Here is a 26,169-nt window from a genome sequence, read left to right on the forward strand (position 1 = left end):
TAGTGATAACCAAAAATATGTTGTTGAGATGTCTCTGTCGGACAGGACGGTGACCTGAATCGAAGTTTAAGCAAATATTAGGGACGTGAACACTAAACGTGGTGTAAGCGTTAGACCATACTAGATACTAAAAGTTTTAGTACTTTTTGTCGCTTTACGCACGCCAAAGACTATACAGTGAAATGATTATTCAAATGGATAAGTGTAAAAGGTACTGTGGTACTAAATAACAATATTTTTGACAGTTGTCTTGACTTTTTGAAATAAGTTCTTCTTCAACTGGGACGCTCTACGTACACAAGCCTGAAAAACCTTTCCCGGTGGGTTCGTAACTTCGGTTAGCACACACAAGGTCGTCAAGGACATATGACGCGTGCTGTGTTTAATAGAAAATGTGCCACGGCGTGTTCTTGTGGTGTTAGTCGCTAGTGTGGTCTTGCGGCGTCAGGTGTTAGTTGGCGTTGGCGATGACGCGGGGGGAGGGCGTGCCACCGCGCTTATCAGGAGATAAGGCGGCGGTTGATAGCGGAGTCGCAAACGGTGGCGAGGCATCATAGTGACCAGGCCGCTAGGAAGCCGGCCGCCGCCCGTCATGCTGCACTCTCTGAACGCACTCGCCGGCAAGATATCGCCGGGCGGCGGCCTTGACACAAACGCGAATCGACACTCGCACCCCAACAGGAACCACAAATCCTCGTCGCCATCATCGCCGTACTCCAAGACGAAGTAAGTCCCTAGCACCTATCAATTATAATCCGACCGTAAAAAGAATGCGCTTCTGACAGCTGCCAATTGGTCATATAAAACAATATATATCTTCTCCCCTTAAATTAAATTTAAAAAAAAAAAAACAATTATCGCCTTTGCAAAATTTTCACCTATTATCTGTCAGGAACGCATTCTTTCAATGGCTGAACTGCAGTCAAGATTATCCACTTTTATTGTATGCAAATCTCTTCACTAATTTTACACATGTGATGGTTATGTATATTTTGATAGGTAACCCTGTCAAAAGTCTGATATTATATTCGCATAAGTTTTGTTTTAACTGTATTTTAGTATTCCAAATGCTAAATATACATATATATATATATATATATTATATATATATATAACACAATTTCTAAAGTATGAGTAAATTTTAACCAGGTTACACTTTTGAGAAAAGTGGAGTAGGAGACTTTTTATGCACATACTTAAGTCTATTTGGCCTGGATCTCTCAAGATAATTTTATCAAATTAGCAAGTGTTTTGATTTTAATTAAATAGAAGGTATAAAAAGGTATAATTATGTTGCATTGAGTAAATGAATAAAGTGCCAATATAGTGATATTTTCTTAAAACTGCAATGCATTGCAGTTTATAATAATAATAGTGTCGTAATTTTTATAAGGTCAATCAAATTAAAGCATTTTTTACATCGTAATTAGTGCCTTGCCACGTTAAACATAAGTCTTGTTTTGATATGTTAGTGGACAGGATGACATCCTTTTAGGTATTTTTCCATCACAGAAAATATTGTAAAGTTAACCTACACTTAATTCAAAGTGTTGGTATAGAAATTGTAAGTGTTTGTATGCACGTTTGTATATATTTAGGATATTGTAAGTTTGTAGGTACGACTAAATTAAGGTGACATGGCAGCAGCTGTCCTTAACTCATCTTCAGTGTGCGAGCTTAATAAGTTTAATTAATAACTTATTTTGTGTTTTAAAAAAAAGCCATTATTTTCAACAATAGAGAATATAGAACTAAGAGAATTTAAATGCATAAAACTTACCTACTTTACCATCGTAAAGAATAATACGCTGATGAGTATCATAGTATTTATAAATATACTAAATTGGAGGAATGAAAGTGCCGAAAGTGTTGGATTATTTAGAAGTAACATAGACTATATTTCATTTTCAAAAATAATAATATTAATAAAATTGTTTATTACAGACCAAAACATAAAAGAGAAATAAGAAAATGGCAATAATGTAGCAAAGTTATGCATATAAAATCCATTACTAGGCGTGCGCTGGGAGAACTATTAGTCATTCATAAAAATTAAGTTTAACTTAAAAAAAGTCCTGGAGGGAATATATTTAACAATTAGACGGCCGATTGGCGCAGTTTGAGTTGCTTTCTGTGTCCAAGGCCGTGGGTTCGATTCCGAAAACTGGAAAATGTTTGTGTGATGAGCATGAATTGAGCATGAATGTTTTTCAGTGTCTGGGTGTTTATATGTATATTATAAGTATTTATTTATATTATTCAAAAAAATATTCATCCTTCATCTCAGTACCCATAACACAAGCTATCGTTGAGTCGTTTTCGAGTATGGAAAAACTTTATCATCGGAGTAAAATGGGTCTTATTGGTTTTCATTTAAAGCTCAGATTTGCCTACAATTCTTTGGCTCCGTCTTTTGACAGAAATACGGAAAAATCAGAAGTACGGGATTTGCGGCTCTAAACGAGTGTCATTAGTACCATTTTACTGTAACGATACAGAGTTTCATACTCTAAACCTAGGAAATCGTGTACTAAGGCTTCCGGTTTCCCCGCAACCATGTCAGAATTAATGATCACTTATTAATATCACCAGGTGAGATTGCAGTTGAGTGCTAACTTGCAGTGGAATTTAAAAAAAAAAACTGGTACCTACACAACGCATTTTTGACGACCTCCCTGGCGCAAAAGTGAGCGATTTGAATTTAAGTAGGAGGTCCCGGGTTTGAATTCCGGCACTGGCAATTTGGGAATTCATAATTTCTGACTTTTCTCTGGTCCGGTCTGGTGGGATGCTTTGGGCGCGACTAGTTACCACCCTACCGACAAAGACGTGCCGCTAAGCGATTTAGTGTTATGTGATGTCGCTTAGAAAGCTATTAGGTGTATGTCGGCCATGCTCCCTAACAGTTTAGCCAGCTATTATCTCTACTGCTTCATCACTTACCACCAGGTGAGATTGCAGTTAAGGGCTAACTTGTAATGGAATTTAAAAAAAAACGTGCATACGAATATATTACCCAACTCTTTTATAATCAGTATCACACACAGCACTTAACTAATTTGAGTTGGTTGAAATGACGTTGTCATCGTTTGTTTGTATAATATGATAACAGCTTCTAAGGACTTAGGCAAGACGACTTGGTACATGACGTTCATATTCCGTCGCGGTAATATCACAAGGTTTCATTCGCGGAAGAACACGCTTAAGCAAATAAATATTAAACACTGGTAAGAACCTCTCGATAATATCTATACTTCTTTATGTCCTTATATACTCGATATTTCTTTATACTTATTTTATAAAGCTGAGTCTGTTTGGTTGAACGCGCTAATCTAAGCAACTACTGGTTCGAATAAAAAAAAAATTGTGTTCGATATTCTATGAAAGGCTATTAAGCGGTACAATATCATAACATTAAGCTACAGCCAATAGAAACCGGTAATCAATGAAATATCTTACGAAAAAGGGGGAAAAAATACCTTTTATTTTTATGTCGGGCTTTCCATATTTATATACGTCGGTTTTTTGATTTCTTCTAGAATACTTTTTAGGAAAACTTAAATAATAAAATATATTAAATTTTTAATAAGCTTCTGAAAGCTAAGCTAAGCTTATTATTAACAAATAACAATAATTAAAAAAATTATAAATTTTATTTATAATCTTTCAATACAACTTATAACTAACCTTATAAAAATTATATAATTTAATTATTATATATATTATACTAGCGGACCCTCGCGACTTCGTATAAATTACACAAACAGATTCTCCTGCTTTTCGCGGCGTATAGAAAATTAAGCTTAATTTTCATAATAGGTATATCATGTAATTCTGCGAAGGCGTTTCTTCTGTCGAACATGTAATGCTATTATTTGGTACAAAAATATTACAGGGTCCTTCTGGAATTTCAATCCGATGTAAGCCAACAAAGATTATTTCCAAATAGATTGACATGTTGAAAATATTAGAAAAATCGTCTAATATAATTAATATCACTCAAAAGATTACGACATGGTCGCGGTTCCATACCTATCTCGTATAATCTCTTGAACCATTAGCTTCCTTCTTTTTTTCTCCATCAAAAATGTATTAATTCAATTACAATTCAAAATCAGTCTTTAAGCTATAAGTAATAATAATTACAAACTAAAATTAATATTTACAATAAATATAAGCCGTAGGATGTTAGTTTAATTATTTCGATAATAATTTATAGTTGACCTAACGATTTTAATTATTTTTTAACATAAAAACTGGTTTTTGCTTACATATATATAATAATGGTTATTTATTTATTTTATTAGGACTACCAACAAAATTACATGTATTATAGTTATGAATAAAGCTAGCCTTAGGTTACTAATGACACATAATTTCACTTATAGGTAGTCACTGCACGCATTGGTTAGTATGTACGATAACTCAATTTTGTACAAGCATTATTAAAAGATATGTATATTTATAATAATAAAATTGAAACAGAAAGCTTCATAAGTGCCTGTGATAGGCCTACATGAATAAAGAAATTTTGAATTTGAATTTGAAATACAAAACTTACACTACCAATGTTAATATGTTAATATGTTATACATAATATGTGTATATAATTTTTTGTAAGCTCTAGAACTTTTCTATAGAATTCAATCATATATCTCTCTCCGTTAAGGCAGCAATCGGAAGAACCGATTTCGTTCGACCGTTTTTCCTCCGACTTATTTTGTAAATCCGACGACCACAAAAAGTTCTTTTCAGTTTTCAGGTTAATATATAGCCAATGACACTCACAAATAATGTTTATATTGGTGAAAGAATATTCAAAATCGGTTTAGTAGATCCAGAGATTACCTCTGACAATATCATAAATTCACAAACTCACAAACTTTTCTTTTTTATAACTGTAGTATAGATAAATAATAATATTTAAATCTATATCTTTACTAATAATAAAACTGTAACTGGAAGATTTCTGTACATTAAATATACTTTGTAAATTTTGAACGGGGGATGCATTATAATCGATACTGAGTCCAAAACAGATTTTTATTGCTTTTCTGTCTGTCTGTCTTTCTGTCTGTCCGGGCATCACGTGAAAACTACTGAACGGATTTAAATAAAATTTGCTATAGTTGTAGCTGATATATTGAGTCAACATATAGGATATATATATATTTTATCCAGATAATCAATAAGTTCCTTCAGGGAAATGGGATGAATTTTTATATGAATCTTACTTCATAGCTACGTTAAATTTGAACAGATTTTAATAATTCATTTTTTTAATGAAAAGTGTATACCATCAAACATGTATTGTCTAATTTTAATGAAGATCTGGTAATAGTCGGAGATAGAGGAAATATCTCTTCACAAATAATAACAAGTCGCAAGGCATATGGGTCAACGGTCGAATGCATGCGTACCACTATATTAAATCATTGTGACAGATCATTTTATACCATCGCAGAATACCTTAGCTGCTATGGGTATCATGAAATATCTGTGGTTCCTGCTTAATTTTGCATGTGTGCGTGACCTCAATTTTCTGACATGTTAGTTAAATTTTTATTATTATTGTATTTATTTGACATTAAAACTTAGAGTTGTGATTAAATAACTAATACAATTATTTAATATGATACTATAAATCTCAGAACATTATTTTATATAATTGATAACAAATAAGATTAATATTAATAAAACTTAATGTTTAAATTTTGCATGTTGATGTATTAACAGAATATGTTGGAACTTTATATCCTGAACACCAATATCTAACCCATATTTAGCAAAATAAATATTTCATTTCATTTTATCCTACTTATATTGTAAATGCGAAAGTTTGTGAGGATGGATGTATGGAAGGATGTATGTATGTATATATCAACTAAATAATGACAACTAACTAACACAGTATACCACGAAAAATAATAGTACGTACATAGCCAGCCACGATGATTATGATGTTAGCATCAGATCTATTCTAGCTTCTTGATTGACTCATACACAGACGAAGTCGCGAGGGTCCGCTAGTATTAAATAATTTTTTTATGTTGTTTATAACTAACTGATATTTGTTCTTTATAAAGACTTACGTAGGTAGGTACGTACTTAAAAAAGTTGCCCCATAATATTATGATAATGTTCACTTTTAAACAACTTCGCCTAACTCTGCTTACATGATCTGCTCGCGAGACTTTACCAAACTCGCGCCTTTAATTAAACGTAACTGGAGAACTAATTAAAATCTTACATTAAAGAAAATGAGTTCAAGTTTTCCGCTGAATACGTACGTACTTACTTGTTTTCTGGAAATCTAAAATTTAAAGCACTTCTTAGGTACTAATTGGAGTTGGAGAAACTTGAAATTTATCAAAATTATCATACACCTTGATTACTTCCTATGATCTATATATATAAAAGAGAATGTGTGTGGGTATGTTCCGTATAGGCTCCGAAACGGCTGGATCGATTTTAATGAAATTTTCAGGGAATCTCCGGATTGACCTGGCGAGTAATCGTGTAAAGTTTGGTGACGATCGGAGCACTCCTATTTTTGAACTGTCAAACTATCAAATACAGCTTTTATTTACTATAATGATATTCTATAGTTGGGTGGTACATGGGTGTAGATAATGATCTTCACCCGCTCGAGAAGAGAATAGAAGAGAATGAATACGGAGATAAATAAATGATTTAATATATTATGAGACTTTAATTAAAAATTTAATGATGTAAGTTTATTGTTTAAATAAAATAAAGCAAAATCTAGCCCGGCGAAGCGGGCTTGGTACGCTAGTTATAATAAAAATAATAGTTTTTATTAGTTTAAAAGTACAGTTTCTTTCTTCTTATACCCTGGACCCCCAAACTAGGATATCCCGTATCTTGGGGGTCAGTGTCGTGGGGACACTTGCATTGCATACATGTGCATCGAAATTACTGAAAAAAAAACAGAGAATACATATTTAGAAGTTTACATTATCAACATTCAATTTATTATGTGTATAAGAGTGTGTGTGTGTGTGATGTGTGTCTACCATATTTATTTATTCAAATATTTACTCAATATATAATGAGGCATATTTAGTAAATTTACCTTAATGAACGATTATATTTTCGGTATCATCTCATCGTATTAAAAGTTTATAATTGCATCATCATAAATATCAACCCATTACCCACTAGAGGGCAAGGGTTCACGGAATGAAAAGGGCCGTTTTAGGCCGTAGTCCAAACACACTGGCCACGTACGGGATACATAGACTTCATACACCCTTGAGAACATACTAAATAGTAAGCTCTCAGCCATGCAGGCTTCCTCACAATTTTTACCTTAGCGTTAAAGCAAGATATATTTTAGTAACTTAAATGAAAAACGCACATTAATCCGAAAAGGATCTAGATGTGGGTCGATCGAACTTTGTCCCCCGAAAAGGCCGAACCTTTTAAAATAAATCTGATTATTTTAATATTTTTTATATTTTAACAATAATATAAATGTGATTGCGCCTGTATGGTGCCTCACTGTAAAACCAATTTTGACTGGTAGAAAAGTAGCTTACAAACTGCATATAGACAAGGTTGTTTTGATCTTTAAAAAATTCTTAAGTGGTTTTAAATAATATACCTACGTTAGGCCAATGACTGTATAGGGTACCCATATAACGGGCTAGAGATTGCTCGCTGCATCCTGAAAACACACGATATTTTTTTCATCCCAGGACAGCAAGGTATTTAAGTTTTATAAATTTAAAATGCATGTACAAATTTTCGGAACCGACCGGATTTGAACCAGTGACTCTTTCAATCGCGGCCTGAGCTCTTTAACCTATTAAGCTACGGCCCTCCTACCGTCGATACCGAAATTAGTTTATGCCTTTTACATCAGTCTTATAGTGACGACCTCCCTGGTGCAACGGCGAGCGCTATGAATTTAAGAAGAAGATCCCGAGTTCGATTCCCGGCAGGGGTTATTAGGGAATTTATTATTTCTGAATTTTCTCTTGTCTGGTCTGATGGTAGGCTTTGGCCGTGTCTTGTTACCACCCTACCGACAAAACGTGCCGCTAAGCGATTTAGTGTTCTGGTGCGATGTCGCGTAGAAACCGATTAGAGGTATGACTACCATACTCCCTAACAGGCTAGCCCGCTACCATCTTAGACTGCATCATCACTTCATCAACATCAGTTGAGGTTGCAGTAACTTGTAGTGAAATAAAATGAAGTGACTGTAGCGCCATCTAGTAGGAAACGTTGCAGTTTTGATCTACTTTAGGTAAGATATTTAAGGACGATTCGAAAAAAAATAGAAGAAAACGACACGGAAATATAAAAAAAAATAGTAACTTTAAATGTCATTAAAAGTAAAAAGAAGGAAGCCTCTCGTTCCTGGTCATTATAGGAATTTACTGAGTATTTTTTTTATAATGACTAAGAAAACCCATCTTCACTTATTCCTTAGATAGGTATCACTATAATCAGATAAGAAAATTGTTTGATATGACGCTTAACCTAAATCCACGTGTTATTTTAATGCGTTCATTCACAGTGAAGTACTGTATCTTGAGCAAACGTATACGTTAACTATCTGAGTAGTTACCCAAGTCAGCAATTTTTTGCCTAAAGGTAGTTGGGTAAAAGCCTTATTTCTGATTTTTCTGCGGTCTAGTTTGGTGTGAGGTTTCGGCCGTGACTGGTTGCTTGATTTTTTTTATCCCACTACAAGTTAGCCTTTGACTGCAATCTCACCTGTAAGTGTATTATAGATAAATTAAAACTGACGACGCTAAATCAATTTGCGGCAGGTCTTTGTCGGTACGGCTGTAGCCACAGCTGGAGCCGACCAGACCGGAGAAAATTCGGCCCTGCCGGGTATCGAACTTGGGACCTCCCTCTTTTCAGAACACAACGCTCACCGCTGCGCCACAAAGGTTATCAAATATAGTAGTAGTAATATATACCTGTAATGGCATTTACAATTAAATTGACCTATATTAAGTTCACAATAATGTGTTCGTGTATTGTTGAAAAGAACTTTACCTTATGAAAGCAGGCCATTGCACTAAATGGGCTTATCTCAGCAAACATTGCGTGTTTCTTCTTCGTCATATTACACAAGTCAAATGTAAATCGCGTTCTGAAAAATTCATATTTCATAGCACTTTATAGAGTTTTGTGCTTAAAATGTATTCGTTTTTTTTCTTAGGTTGCGACACGTTTGCGAAATTTAACTTTAAAAATAGACATTGGAAGCTATTGGCTTAATAGCGTTTTCACTCTGGTCCTTAACTTATCGTGATTGTTGAAAAAATACTTCTTCCGCAACGACATTATCCTGTAGTTTGGAAAACGTTGATACTTTATTTATATTTAGTGATTAAAACCTACATTCGATAAGATACGAACAATTCGTTCGTGCTTATTATAATTCAAAGGGCTTTCTAATAAAAAAACATCGTTACAGTAGTTGAGCCAATTATACAAACAGCAATAAACAAATATAGTATATATCTAAACAAATATAATATACACTATCGCAAGTATAGACTTAGCTTGGATGTTAAAGTTTGTTGCTCAATCGTGCCACAATGGCGAAATATATTCAATTGAAATTTTAGGAATATAAAAAGACCATGTCCTATAAATAAAAACATACATTTTATCATTGTGTCATAATAAACTAAACTTTCTAGAGATAACTTTGTACATAAGTATTCGATTACTTGCTAAATATCATTTGCAGTCTTGGACTGTAATTTTTCATAGATTCAATCGAAAATGACTACTTTAGAACATAATTTATGGACTAATATTATTTTAAAAATAATTTATTGTATAACAATCATTATTTTTAAAATAATATTAGTCCAGCAGTAACCAACTCCGGATATGTTTTCAAGTAACAGGCTATATACTTCGACTGGAGTGGTATTAAAGTTATGTGAACTAGACATTCTGTTCAAGACGGTTACTTTATATAATCGCAAATTTTATTATTTTGATTCCCTTGATTTACACCCCACGCGCACGCTAAACTAATAACGTGTATCTGTCACAAATGTCACTCGCTTATTTGCTTTATTATATCTGCAATGTCACATAATAACCCCCTATTTACTTATTACAATGCGATAAGGTTACGCACCTACTGTTACATAAAAGCTGTACTGACGCTTTTGAGAATTGACTGGTTTTCCAGTGAAAATATTCAAATGATATAATATCCGTACACAATTTTTTTTGTCTTATGTTTATAATAATCTTTCTATTTAAATAATTTAGTTTAAAGTATATTTTAACAAAATAAAACTAGATTTTCTTAATGTAAGTGTGTTTTTATTATTTTCTTAATAATTAAAAATAAACTTTACACAAAAATTTAAAATAAAATAGTTTGTTTACATTATAAGACATGTAAGAAAAAAATAACTTTACAACAGAACTTTATAAGTTCTTTGAAAAAAGTAAAATTATAGTGTACAAAAGATGTGTTTGGAGTTTGTACCACCTGCTGTCGTATTATTTTTTTTGTGTGGTTTAAAACTGGTTATATGTGCACATGAAATATTATTTGAAAAGGGCGATTATTGATTATGAAATTATTATTTATGGTAATGACAGGTTGCCACCCTGGTATGGCAATAGCAAATTTATGAAAAGTATAGCTTTAAAAAAACACATGTTTGGTTCCCAACAGTCAGCAAAACACACAACAAATAAAGAAATCTGAACTACCTACGACTACTTCTTATTAAGATTGTTTTCAACCATGAAAACTAGAATGCTTTAAATACTTATCCTACAGTGCTTGGGTCTCCCCTCAGAATAGGCAGGCCGTAGTCCACCACGCTGACCCATTGTGAATTGGTAGAATTCATACGCCTTCGAGAACATTATGGAGAACTCTCAGGCATGCCGGTTTCTTCAAGACGTTTTCCCCGTGAAAGCAAGTGATATTTTTAATTCCTATAATTAAAAATGCACATAACTCGGATTATTTAGAGGTGCTTACGATAATCGGACTCGGTCACTCCAAAGCCGCAGCTCTAACCAAGAGGCTATCAGTGGCATGAAGGATTCCTCACTTCCTCCTCCTTTACCGTGAAAGCAAGTGATATTTTAGTAATTAAAACGCCCATAACTTAGAAAGTTTAGAGGTGCGTTCATGAATTCGTACTCGGTAGCCCGAAAGTGAAGTCGAAGTCCTACCCACTGGGCAGTGGCGTGCTCTGGGTTTCTTACCAGGGTATGCATACACCAGGAGAATTGCATAAAACGGCACAAATTCTCCTCCTTTACGAGTTATATATCAATGTTAGGGTATGCAGTGCTTTTGTGCATGTATGGAGTGCACGCCACTGCCACTGGGCTATCACTGCTTCTACCATCACTATAAACAGTTAAAATAACTGGTTAGATATTTATAGCAATGTATATTCGGTGGAAGATTAACCCACCGCTGGAGATATTACGGCATATGGGGAAAGGTAATAAAGCAAGGGGATGCTTATTATTATTAAAATATTGGGGAATGATACTAGATATGGTGTGTTCAGTGCCCCATTAATTTATTAATTTATTGTTGGATTAGCCTGCGGTTTCATATCGGTAACTTTTTTTTTTATCATGTTGTAGTAATCAATCGAATCCTTCTACAATCTTCTTGCTGCATAGTCTTCTTTTGGAGATTGGTAATTATTAAGGCTAGTTTTCTTTAAGGCGTAAATTCTATAGTGAAGATACATTCGGTTAATGTGTTATATAAATGAAATATAAGGTATTATTTCCTTTCTTTCATTTTTATTATTTCTTTCGTTTATTTAACAATATTCAACTTTAAAATTTCTTATTAATACTAAAAAAATAAATAAATTATCAAACAAAAACTCACCACAAGCATAACCGACATTATAATATAATTTCGGTAGTTTACGGGTAGTAATATAATTACCCATCTTTACATAATTATAATAACTCATTCATTATTAGTTTCTAAGATATCAAAAACCTGGTAATTACCTGACCCGAAGGTTGTCCATCGCTATACATCGCTATATTTTAATAGCTATATTTCTGCATGGAATGCATAACCAAGTTGAAACACCGCCTGAATAGCGTGCTTCAGTGCGCTTTATGTGAAGTTTATTTACCTGAAAAATGGAAAAGTGTCGCCAATTATTGCATTTGCCATTTAGTACTGTATATTATATTTTCCTTCCACATTTAATATCAAATGAGTGCTGCATTTTTATAATGCGGTATAATTTGACGTCATTAACTGCCACTGAATATCAGCTCTCAGGTTTTCATTAAAAAAACCTACAGCAATATGCTGAGTCGCGACCATTTTGTTTTTCCGGAGTATGGGTGCAATTGATAGGTATATTTGTAACATTTTTTAATTCAAACATAGTTTAAATGCAATTTAAAACACCACAGACTATTAAAATTATTAAGATCGATCAAAAGGGTCTTAGGTGTTTATTGTTTTAACAGATCTAAAACTGGTATACATTTTATTACTTTTAAATGTAAATCTTAGCGGTGATAAATAAAAATAAATAAATATACTACGACAATACGCAAATCGCCATCTAGCCCCAAAGTAAGCGTAGCTTGTGTTATGGTTACTAAGATGACTGATAAATATTTTTATTAATAATATACATAATTACTTATAAATATACAGAAAAACACTCAGACACTAAAAAACATTCATGTTCATCACACAAACATGTTCCAGTTGTGGGAATCGAACCCACAGCTATGGACTCAGAAAGCAGGGTGATAGCTTAGTGGTTAAAGCTTCGGCCTCTCTTTCGTGAGGATCGAGTTTGTATCTAACTTTTCGGAGCTAGGAGCGTTTCTAATTTATGCATTAACAATATTAACTTGCTTTAGCGGTGAGAGTTCTCCATAACGTTTGACGAAATCCACCAATTCGCTCTTGGCCTGACTGCAAGGTAGACTACGACCGAAACCCTTTTCATTCCGACAGGAAACCTATGCCCGCCCTGCAGTGGGTAATGAGTCGATAATGATAATATTATGATAGTTTAATTTTCACCTATTTCATTACTAGTGTTTAAAGTTGATGAAGAACTAAAAATGCAGACGTAACTTTGTGGAATTCCATGATATGTTATGAAAACTAGCTTAATTTGCTATACTCCGCGAAAAGCAAGCAAGGGGATCTGTATGGTGTAATTTATAATTTATCCAATCCCCATACCTACTCCACACCAACTTGATCTTCGGCATTTTAAAACCGGAGCATCCTCAGGAGATGTTTTCTTAACAATTATTCATTGCAGAGTCAACATCTCTGCGTAGAGGGTACATTGCCGAAGATATGTAAATAGCCTTAGTTACTTGTTCACGGCACCATTACTAAACCGATCTTGGTGATTTTTTTTACAGGGACAGCGTACTTACGTTCATAGCATAACAGAGCATACTTTTATCATTTTTAAACTATCATTAGTTTAAACCGCGACGGAAAGCTAAAAAATGTGGACAAAATCGTGGATTAGTTACAATGATCACACTTTAAATTTATTTTCTCTTTATATAAAAAGCTTAGTAACGTTGCCGGTCGTTCATTTTAATTCAGGACTATTATAAATTTTTCTTCAAGAACTCATAAAAAACGCCTGCCTTTTAAATTGCGGTAAATTTTTTTTTGCAATCGTAATTTACTAGTACGTATATCTTATCTTAAATATTTATCTTGTTATTCTATTACAATATTCTCCTTCACTAATTGTAAGTAATTTTAACTTGGCCAATTGAAAGGTTACTTAGTCTGTGAAGCCCGCCAACCACTTGACTTAACAATTATTCATTCTAAAGTCAACATCTCCTGAGGATGCTCCGGTTTCGGAGCGAAACGTGCGTAGAGGGTACATTGCCGAGGATCTGTTTGGTGTGGAGTATACGGATTGAAGTAAATTACACCATACAGATTCTGCTGCTGTTCGCGGAGCATAGCAAATTGAGCTTAATTTTCATAAGTGTTGGATAGGCGTCTTGAAATCTTTCTTTTCCATGAGAGAGGAGACTTTTGCCTAGCAGTGCCTTTTGCCTAGGTTGATATTTATGAACGTTTAATGATCAATGTAATAAATAATTTTAATAAATAGTGATAGGAAACCGGCTTTAAAGGACTCCGATGTTTTAGACCTTTTCTTTTTTCACCCGGCTAAGTTTGTTGTGGGCTTCTTCTTAGACCAGGGCGCAATTGGAACCCTCGTAGCTTTAGTTTTAAGTTTACGATTGTAGTTATCGCCATCACTACTCACTGCTATGTACACATTTTGTATATAAGAACGCATCAAAAGTGCCATCTATGTGCCTATTTGAATAAAGAAATATTTGACTTGACTTGACTTGACTAGAAACAGACGCACCAATTATTAGATATGTCAGTCATGGCGCTGTTTTCACAGCTGTAGATAAAAGATGAAAATACAAAAAATATCCCAATCAAATTCCGCATAATTATTATAACGTGAAATTAAATTAATAATAGTAGGTATGGCGCCATTTTATTTTTAGTCACAAATTTTTGTACCTACGTATTTTTTTGATTGCGATCCAGTTTGCGTGTTCATTAATGCGCAATGTTGGTTTTTTTACTCGCACTCGACAGACTAATTAGATTTTATTTTAAAATGAGAACTCCATTAATCCTTTAAGTTTAGATAAATTCGTTTAGATGAAAATATATTTTACTTTTTCAGTGAACACAGCAAATTGTTGCTTATTTATATACCCAATATACCCTGACTCACGGCGTCACTCCACCCTCCATAGGATTGTAGCGTGAAATTAATATAGCCTATAGCCTTTCGCAATAATTAGGAAGCATCTTCTTTCATACCCGACTGGTAGTAGTAGATCCAGAGATGAGCCCGTTCAAACGAAAAAATAAATTAAATGCTATAGTTAAAAAAATAAAAGGCCCCTGACTTCCAGTGTGGTGTACATTATTTTACTAGTCAAGCCCTGCCAAGCCCATTCGATACGCATAACATAAGAGCGTTGTCATAAAAAAAAAGCCATTTTGTGGTTTTACAAAACCTGTTTTAACACATCTGCTTATAGTTTTTTTATGACTGATCGCAGATAAACAAAGGCAAAACAATTACAACAATTTCATTTATGTCATAAAAATATAACAGAATTCATAATGTAAATGAACTTTTCTGGAGTAAAATAAACTCGTTATGCGGTATACTAGACTACATTAACATTGGTTATTCATTCAAGATAAATTGTATATTATTTTATAACAAATTACCGTATAAAATCTTCGAGATGTCTCTCAATGATTTCTACGTTCAGGAAAATCCTTATAGAAAAATCCTATTATAATATTAAGGATTACTTAAACTATAAAAAAGCTTGGTTATGAATTGAGCTAACTTTAAATTTTAATTAAATGATATGAGATAATTAATATATGCGCCAGGGAGTTGGTCACATTACTTGCTATAACGGTGCAGCAATATTGGTATCCAGAAGAGACAATAATAATTCCTCTCTCGTTGTAGGTCCTAGCTACTGCTTACTGTTTGTAGTTGTACCTAATGTTACATTACAGAAAGCCATATTCGCCCAGCGTACCATCTCTTATAATGAAGATAAAAAAAAAAACATGTGCATACTTTGCGGAAATCCATAATATATTATTTAATTTTCTAGCTTAATTTGCTTTATTTCACGAACAGCAGGATAATCTTTATGGTGTATGGTGCGTAGAGGGTACATTGCCGAGGATCTGTTTGGTGTGGAAGTGGAGTATACGGATTGAAGTAATTATAAATTACACAATACAGATTCCCCTGCTGTTTGCGGAGTATAGAAAACTGAGCTTAATTTCCATCATGAAAAAACCTGCATGTTTTAATAACATTCTCAGAGGCGTAAGAAGTCTGCCAAGCCGCACTTGACCACCGTGGTGCACTATGGTTGCCTGGAAGAAATCACTACAAGTGATAAGGCCGCCTTTGTTACACAAATTTAAATGACTTATACCTTTGTTCTCTTTTATTTATTTCTGTTTTGTTCTTGTGTGCAATAAAGTATTTTTGATTGACTGATTGATTGATTGGCTAAACCTTTCTCATATTAAGAGGAGACCTGTAGTATGTCGGTAATTTATTTATTTATATCCTTAGTATACTTACAGCTAGCCAAAACGTATACTAAGTCAGTTACAGATGTACATTACAGAAGTATTAGTTAATTTGTCTGAATATAATTTAGGAACTTGGCTAAACTTATATTAAATACTAGCTGTTGCCCGCAACTTCGTCTGCGTTTGATATTGTTTTTTTGATGTAGCATTCAATTTAGTTGTAGTTCTAAACAAAGTTAAAGTACCTATTCGGTATCGCTAAGCCTTAAATGAGGGGTTTGCTGCTGTCCGCTGAGAAGTTCTGTCCTCTATCTCTAACCACATTCATCAGATCTACACAAAGTTTGGGCAAAAATAATGATTTAAATCGGTTATAGTTTGTCGGAGTTATGATGTAAAATCGTCAAACATTTTCATCCTCTCTCCCAAAGAAACCGAGTTTAATGTCGGGATAAAAAGTATTCTATATTACTTCTCACACTTCAAAGAATATGTGTACAAAGTTTCATGAGGTTCGGTTGAGTAGTTTTTGCGTGAAAGTGTAACAAACAAACTTACATTCACATTTATAATATTAGTAGGGATAGGGATGTAAATTTTTTGGTGCTGAGCAATCGTATTATTAAGAAACGAGAGCGCGCGAAATGTTGGAGCATTTCGAGCATAGTGCGTGCGTAACTAATCGAGTGAAAATAGTGGTAATCTTCCCCTGCAAGTTCGTACCGTTTTACCAGGCAATCGCACAGCTAACGAGCATTTGCTAAGTGAATCTAGATTGTCAACCTTATTGTTAAGGAGTAAGAAGAAGTGTGAGAGACGGGACCTCCTACGCCTTTGTTTCAAAGTATCCAAACCCACCATACCCAAATACAAATAATGACTAGTAAAGGGTTGATATATGAGATAAGAGGGATGTTAAAATAACCAAAAAAAAAAAATGCTCAGCTGCAACCATAGGCTAGTTATATAAACTTAACAACAACACGCAGCTGAAAAACATAACCCTTCTGTTGTCATGTAAAAATGAATCACCTTTCGTTATGGATTGTTTAAACACACCAGTTCGCTTTGAAATAAATTTGTACGCCTTTAATCGAAGGTTGGTTTCGACTTTCGAATCTCTGTAACGTCAAAGTAAAATGGAATTTATCAAACGTGCCTAAAAGTTAAATTTCGCCAACACTTAAAAGCCAGCAGCAAACGTAAAGCGTAACTCTAAATATTGTTGCATTAGGTTCATTTTGCTTTGACGTTTCATGATTCGATTCATTCATTTCATTTTATCTTTCGATCGATACTACAGCAGTTTTAACCAAACATAGGTACCTACTTTTTATATTAGCACCTAGTTGGATAGAAACGGGCGCTTGTTAAAATAATTTTGTGAAGAGAGGTTTTGATAACTAAAACTTTGTCTGCCAGATATTTTGTTAAATTGATTAACATTTTTACAAAATGTGTTAGTAATTCTTATATAATTTTCTAATTAACGACGAAGAACTCAAATATACATTTAATTATTACTAGAAATATAGTAATAATTAAATGTATATTTGAGTTCTTCGTCCGTGCGTTAAGGATTTTTATAAATACCGTGGGAATTGTTTGTGATAAAATTAGCCGTATATCTATTGTAGAATTTTATTCTTAGTCCTTTCAACTAACTATATGCCGAAAATCAAGTTGATCGAACGCTTCCTTAGGACGTAAAGGAAGGACAAATGAACAAGCAAACAAAAACACTTTTGCATTTATAACATTACTTAGTTATAATTCACAGCGAATATTCATGAGTTAATATTTTCATACAAATACGGGTCTATTAGCGATACTTTTCTCAAATATAGTTCCACGGGACCACGATCCATGCAACTGGGTAGAAATATTGACAAATCCCATAATATTAACGTGGTATGTACCCGTTGAACTATATTTAAGAAATGTAAATCTTAGTTTAAAATCTTTAGTTATAAGCGATACATTTTTGACTTCCCCATGTCGTTGACACCTGGGGCTCAATTCATGGCGAGCTTTTGCGCTTGCCCCCATCTCGCGGTGACGCTGTTACAACCCTTCAATTGGTTTTCGGCTACAAACCTTCAGAAACAAAAAAAGTCCTTATTGAGATACTCAGACAGCGCAAAGATACCTCGGGCTCTTTGTCTTTATCATGTTACTTTGTGGAAGTTCGTCATATAAAATTAAATACATAGGTGCTGAGTGCTAAAGAATGATAAAAGAATATAAAATATAAATAACCTTTGTAGTTCTCCGCAGCAAACAAAGTTATATTATACCATATTTCTGTCTTGCCGGTTATCCACTTTACATGATTTAGTAAGAAGAATTTGATAGAAAAAATTTAAAAATTTACATGTTTCGAATATTTTAATATGGTTTTTTTTTCTATCTCAAATTTTTAGTGATATTTCATTCCAGTGTAGATAAAAACAAACTAAAAAAATATGTATAAAAATTTGCTTATACTGAATTTGATGATGAGTCCTCAAAAAATCGATTAGGAATTTAACACAACTGATTTACTCTTGACGGACAACCGTTAACCATCTTAGACTGTATGCTCACTTACCGCCAAATGATAAAAATAGATAAAATAGCTAACTTATAGTGGAATAAGAAACAGGCAAATAACCTAAATTCTATTAAATAAAGCCTGGCCAGTGAAATAGAAAACCTGTTACCCGGGTGCCACGTTTGCATGGCAATACATTTGCCAGAGTAAGTTATAATATAGTTCCGTTTTTCTCCGTCAGTTTTACGTACCTATATTACAGTCCGTGAAACGTAGTTTATGAAAATAATAGACTCAGATGAAGGTAGTTGTGAAAAAAAGTCATAAAACATCATTACAAAGGTTTATCTGCCAAAACAATTTGTTTTCCATAGAAACCACGCGTCGCGTCTCAGTTTAGTTGTTTTGCCGTCCTAGTAGATTCAGTTTGATAACAGATAACGAGTGTAATCGAGCTATGCACGCTCTTATCAGTGATAACGATAATATGGCGAACTTCGCCGACTATGGAGTGTGGGCCGACCGGTATTCTAGAACAATAATAAGGTACTCGTATATAAATATTACTAACTACTTACTTTTAAACACAATTATGTTTTTATTATTACTATTACCAGGTTTTAAATTACCGTTACATACCGATTACAATGTACATTATGTATTAAATAGATACTAGCTGTGTGTTGCTTATTCTTCTGCGTTGTACACGTTCTGTTTTTGAATCCCGCGAGGATAATTCATTTTTCCGATGCTACAATGTATCCTAGATTCTCTTCTCTTTATTTTAAGTTACTAGTGGACCCGGCACACGTCGTCCTGCCCAGTAAAGCAGCGCCACCTACCGGGTCAAATTGGGTTTTCGTACCAACCAGGATAACATTGAAATATTTATACGAAATTTCATCAAGAATGGACCAGCTGTTTATGAGGAGTTATGTGACGAACACACGTACAGAAGAATTCGTTTTTTTATCACGATTTAAACCTTACAGACAGACTTCCACGAATATTTTCAAGACTTGATTTAGCCAAATCGGTTCACCTTCTCGCGAGTTATAGTGTAACTAGCGAACAGAAATTTATTTTTATATATAGGTAATACATTTTCTAAATTTAATCGAAATCAGAATGAGCCTTAATAATAGGAAAATTACTATATTTAACTTCATCATACCAAGTGATTATCGACTCACTCCAGGGCACGGGTCTCCTCCCTCAAAAATAAATGGGTTTAAGACCGTAGTCCACCACGCTGGCACAATGCGGATTGGTGGACTCCACACATCTTTGAGAACTCTCAGGTATGCAGGTTTCTTCACGATGTTTTCTTTCACGATTGAGGCTAGTGATACTTTAATTGCTTAAACCGCACATAACTTTAACACAGAAAAGTAAGAGATGCGTGTTAGGATTCGAACCTGGCCTTCCTAAAGTGAAGTCGAATTCCTACCTGCTGGGCTATAACCGCTACCATATTTACCTTAGCTACGATAATAATGGTAATAACCTTTCCTCCGTGCCGAAACCCACCAATCTAAATTGGAACAACCTCGTGGGTCTTATAGCTCTATTATAATTACGTATTGGAGTTAAAAACCTCTGCAGAATTACGACATCCGCTCGCATGGGAAACGGAATTGTGAGCTTAATTCCATTACGCTGATCAGTTCGGGTTGGTTATATTAACTGGGACAGTCATAATAATGAGGCACGTGGTACGAAAAAGCCATTTTTATCATTTTGGGTCTCTAGTACTACAGAGAATTCCTGGACAGAAAAAAACGAAATACCTTAACATTTTTGGCTCGATCCGGGATTCTAACCTAGTACCTTATCAGAAAAAATCGATACAATTGCAACATGGCAGTTAAGACACCATTGGCGCAGATTGCAGCGACCCTGCTTTCAGAGTCCCAGGCCGTGGGTTCGATTCCCACTACTGGAAAATGTTTGAGTGATGAGCATGAATGTTTTTCAGTGTGTGGGTGTTTATATGTATATTCTAAGTATTTATGTATATTATTCATAAAAATATTCATGAGTTAGTACCCATAACACAAGCTATGCTTACTTTGGAACTAGGTGGCGATGTGTGTATTGTCGTAGTATATTTATTTATTTATTATTTATTGTCGATATCAACAGAACTTTATTAGCCCACAACTGGGCACGGGTCTCCTCTCGTAGTAAAAAGGGTTTAAGCATCACGCTGCTGAGAACGGATTGGTAAACTTCACACACCTATGAGAACATTTTTAAAAACATCAGACACGTTGCTTCATGAATTTTTCCCTCAACGTTAAGGCAAACGATGTTTGATTGCTTGAAAAGCAAAAAAAAGAAGATAAATCTAACTCTGTTACGTCACGTTACGCATTTTTAATTATACTTAACGATAAATTCCATATTTTTATAGACGCGGTGCCTTCCTGGGACACAAACCCGAATCCCCATGGTAAGAAAACATCAACTAGGCAATAATTGTGGTCTGAGTTATAATAACAAGAAAAACCTAATACTAACACATATTAATATAATGTGAAAAATTTAACAAAAATAACATAGACAGGCTTGATAACGTTTCAAAGTTTAACAATTTTTTTGTCACTGAGTTACGATAATATTTCATGTGAAGTTATAGAGTATACAACCTGTTAATTGAGTACAATAATTCAAGCAGCAGCAAATGACCTAATGTCAAAAACGCTTCTACAAATATGAGCCTTTAGAATGAGATTGAACTACAAAGATCCCTACCAGATGTCACTGTAGTCGAAAAAACAGAACTATGTTACTGTAGACACCAACTCGTAGCACTGAAGGCCACGAGATCCTTAAAGATGAGAATTTATTTTTAAAAAGTCAAAAAAAAATTAAAATCTTAGCTTATTTACAAAGCTATCACAAAGTATCACAAAAAATAATGCTGATTAAGGATCAGGGTAACATGAGTGCACTAAATCACTGGTTAAAATAGGTAGCTAAAATGTTATTTTGTTATTGTTCCAGTGGGATGATGACGATGAGCATAAACAACAACAACAGCACCAGTATCAACAACAACAACAATGACGAACAGCCTGAAATGCCGGACCCTGATTATATAAAGGTAATTCATATTAAACTGTACTTCACTACCATTTTATCACACAATTTTTTTTATCCCCTAGTCCAGGGCTTTCCAACTTGCAGAGCTAGCACAGGCAGGAGATATAAATTATATCCCCCGATTGTGTCCCCTTATTATATAGTATATAATTATGGTGTACACCTGCTAAAGTACGGGAATAGGGGAAGATTACCCCGGTTTATTATTACATATATATATTATTTTGATATTAAAACCACTAGTGCGCCAGTGTTCTTAATCTTAAACTTTTTATCCTTTCCCCGAGGATATAATTTTCACCTGCCCATGCTAGCCGTGTTGGACGCCGTAGAAAGTACAGGTGTGCCCAGCGAGGTGCTCATCCTGTATTAAAAGAAATATGATATTTTGATAGTTTTTGTGCAGCGGTGTCGCGGCTTGTCCCACACTTTGATAAATTGTATGAAGATAACATTATAAATAAATGAATAAATATACTACAACAATACACACATCGCCATCTAGCCCCGAATTATACGTAGCTGCGTAGCGTAAGGGTACTGAGATAGCTGATGAATATTTTAGTGAATATAATACACATAAATACTTATACAGATAAATACCCAGACACTGAAAAGCATTCATGTTTATCACACAAACATTTTTCCAGTTGTGGGAATCGAACCCACGGCATTGGAAGCAGAAAGCGGGTTCGCTGTCCACTGCGCCAACCATCTGTCAAAAACATTGTTGGGGGAGTTTTGATTTTCTGAACTTTTTGTTGAAAAATACTATTTATTAGTTTCATAATAAGGATGTTTTATATTGTGCACCAGATAGGTGCACACGCTAGCTAGCTGTCAAGTACTTATCTATTTTAACTAGCTAGGTTAGGGCGCGGGCGCAGTGATACATTTCCTAACTTGGTAGTCCGCCGCTGGCTTATGGGCATATCCTCTCGTTTGGAGAGGCCGTTAGTCCATCAGTGAACTGTTATATGCTATTGATGGTCCTTTACCAACCCATTTGAGTTTGATTGACCTATATCAAGAGATATTCGCAAAATTAAAACACAAAAAAGCAATAATGATTTACACAGATTGTAAGGAATATTTGTAACGGATTAAAGTTCTAACACTGAGAGTAAGAATGCACGTATGCCACTTACCGGTCGATTCAGGATTCTCCTATCCGGGGTACCCTGCTCCAGGTTCTATAGGTCTAATCAGCGGTTTCAAGTATAGATTCGGGCAGCGATAGTCGAAGATAGTGGATGATAGAAAAGTGTTAAAGTCCCGAATTAACAAGGATGTGCGCGCCGCGCCGCGTTTTACGTTAGCGAGAATCATGCGAAAGCGTATGACGTAGACGGAAAATAAGAAATTAATATGAATAAAAAAAAAACAAAGTATTGATGCTTGCACTTGAATCATTTGATATACGGAACACGGAAATATACAGGTTTAATTTCACTAAGTGTCATCAGATGATCAGTACATCAGGTGCTGAAGATGTTATCGCACATGCTGCTGAATATAACGCGACCCACTTTCACACGATAACGACTTATCGCTTACCGGAACGCGATTCCACATTTACCGAAAATATCCCAATTTTATGCTCCGTGTATCAGATATTGCGAGAGTGCGCACTGAATTCGTGAAGTTGTTTCGTTTTTAATAACAATGTTCCGTATTTGGTAACCAATTAGTCTATGTATACTCTACTATTCAGCAAGTACTCTGACAGTTTTTAAAGAGGGCAATGCGTCATTTCATATTATGTATTTTCTATGTAACAAATTAATAATAATAAATAAATACATAATTACACACCTCGCTATCTAGCCCCAAAGTAAGAGCAGCTTGTGTTATAGGTACTAAGATGAGTGATGAATATTTCTTATGAATAATATGCATAAATACTTATAACATATACATAAACACCCAGACACTGAAAAACTTTCATGTTCATCACACAAACATTTTCCAGTTGTGATAATCGAACCCACGGCCTTGGACTCAGAAAGCAGGATCGCTACAAACCACCACACGGAGTTGGAGTACACACGCCTTTGAGAACATTATGCAGAACTCTCAGGCATGCAGGTTTCCTTACGATTTTTTCCTTTACCGTTGAAGCAATGGATGTTTTAATTACTTCAAAACGCACGTAACTTAGAAAAGTTGGAGGTGCGTGCTGGGGTTCGAACTCGGCCCCCCGAAAGTGAAGCCGAAGTATTAATCACTGAGCTATCACCACTTCTTGTAAAGTCAACTGGATAGGAAATATGGTTAGCTGAAAAGGTAGTTAGGTGTTGTAGGGAGATTTTGCGCTGTACTGCCAAGTGAACAGTGTAATATGTTGTATAAAGACCGACAAGGAGTATGGTTATTATCAGAACCCTTGTTAATGTGCTACGGTTGGGTACAGGCCTCCTCTATGATAGATTAGAGGATCAAAATCCCATTCCTTCTAACTTGCAGCTGTCTGATATTGTGTTAAAGACACTTCACCATCATCCACCTTATTCATTTGAGGAAATGTACCTACAACCTGTAACCTATGTTAAACTACTCGGCAAATAATACGACGTGTAACCGAATTACGAAATAATGTTGAAGAATGCATAACTATATTTCATTAGGAATCGCCCTATAAATTATATTTAATCAAAAGAAGAATTTTTATTTTTCTATACAAACGAAACCTTAACATTCTTAGTGTTTACTTTGACAACCCTATTGAAGATTAAATACCGACACGCGCGTAGTACCTACACTACGCGACGCGTACCTCTTAAAGTGTCAGGAGTCAATTTTGCATGTGTTGTTATTGCTGTATCTGATTTCTTTCAGTAAAAACTATCGCAGTGGTTTACTCAAAAAATATTAGTTTATCGGTTTCACAGAGAAGTCTCACAGACAGTACATAATGTACCTCTAAAGTCTGTGAAGTATTATTTCGGTTTTCATTTACACGTTGTATAAATACTTTTAGTACGGAATATATAGAATATATAAATGCATAGTGATATAATGTTTTTATTATAAAACTTAATGTAATAGTTGTAGTATAACTTAAAAGGAAAACTTTGCTAGGTATATGCAAATCATGCAGGTACTGCTTTTCGTTCCCAAGTGCCCTCTGTATTATTTTAGCATTTTTATTAAACTTTAAAGTCTTAATATGCACTTGGGTTAGATTTTTGCAATAAGGTATTTTTATTATGAAATATTATTTATATATTTATATATAATATTTATATATTATTATTATATATAATATTTATATTGGGTAAGATTTTTTGCAATACGGTTTTATAATCACCAACACTAGATCGGCCGAACGATTTTGCTAAAATTTGGTATGATTTTTTTTTATTAACCTTAATTAAAAAAATTAAGTTATATTTAGGAAAATAAATAATATAATACGTAAATTTACAATTTGTTTTTCCAACTCAAGAGCTTATAGATCATTCAACCGTACGAGTATGTAGATAATAAAGAGCAGAACATGGTATGATATACAGATTAAGTACCTACATATTCTGGTATTGTAGACAGTTTACGTAAATCCATTAGGTACACGGAACAGTTCCGCGATCGGCCGAAGTGTTTTTAATTACATCAATATATAATCACTTAATTTGCGAATCGGTAAATTTACGACGATTTGTGCAGGATTTGTTGTTTTAATTTTGTTGAGAACTTAAATTATTGTTCAGTTATTTTGCGTGAATTAAATGTCTCGTGTACGAACTCTCTACTATTGTAAAACTAGTAGATCGTGCTAGCTGCAAAATTACTGTTTTAAGGTTTCCCACTATATTCCGAGTTGCTTACACCGTCCCCACTATATTTTATTTTACTTCTAGTATAGAACTTGTCATAAAAATCGGTTTTTTTTTTCCACTACAAGGTTCCATTGACCAACATAAATCAGCAAGCATTGCTGCTGACCATTTCCCGCTGTAGCGTTTTTCAATCTGCATTATATCTGATGAAACCTTTCACCACGCTCATCTGATACGGCTCCCAAGTTTTCATGAATGAGAGTCCAAAAAATGAATCTTGACATAATGCATCCTTAAGCTTTACAAACAGAAAGAAGCTCCCGCTACTACTGTAGCTGTGGAAGCTGTACCTACTACCATAAAAATCTCCTTCGGCACTTCCCTTCTTTCTCTTACAACTTATTTTGTACATACACTGTTTGTATATACACTATTTGTAACATTGACGCGCAAAAAAATTACAAAAAACCCAAATTTATGAAATTTGAAAAAAAAATCATAGAAAAACCTAGACGTGTTGGAAAAAATCGGCCAACGGGGATATATTCAGAATATTTGATTCGTCATTTTTATGTCAAAATTTTTTAACGGAGGATTTCATTGCAGAC

At 34.3% G+C, this 26,169-nt stretch overlaps 1 protein-coding gene across 6 annotated transcripts in view; it reads left to right on the forward strand.

Annotated features, from left to right (window-relative positions):
- The first annotated feature begins 249 nt into the window (after positions 1-249).
- Positions 250-26,169, forward strand: part of LOC120627240 (CUGBP Elav-like family member 1) — a 207,408-nt gene continuing 181,488 nt past the window's right edge. Inside the window, exons 1-3 of one of the 6 annotated variants that reach the window (XM_039895140.1) lie at positions 250-726; positions 21,091-21,129; positions 21,684-21,783. In XM_039895140.1, coding sequence (XP_039751074.1) covers positions 593-726; positions 21,091-21,129; positions 21,684-21,783 — 273 coding nt within the window. In that variant the 5' untranslated portion in view covers positions 250-592. Of the gene's footprint in view, positions 727-19,054; positions 19,221-21,090; positions 21,130-21,683; positions 21,784-26,169 lie in introns of those variants that run through there. The other 5 variants (XM_039895142.1, XM_039895141.1, XM_039895143.1 and 2 more) reach the window with 5 other exon arrangements.

The sequence above is a fragment of the Pararge aegeria genome, chromosome 11 (assembly GCF_905163445.1).
Source record: "Pararge aegeria chromosome 11, ilParAegt1.1, whole genome shotgun sequence".
NCBI lineage: Eukaryota > Metazoa > Arthropoda > Insecta > Lepidoptera > Nymphalidae > Pararge > Pararge aegeria.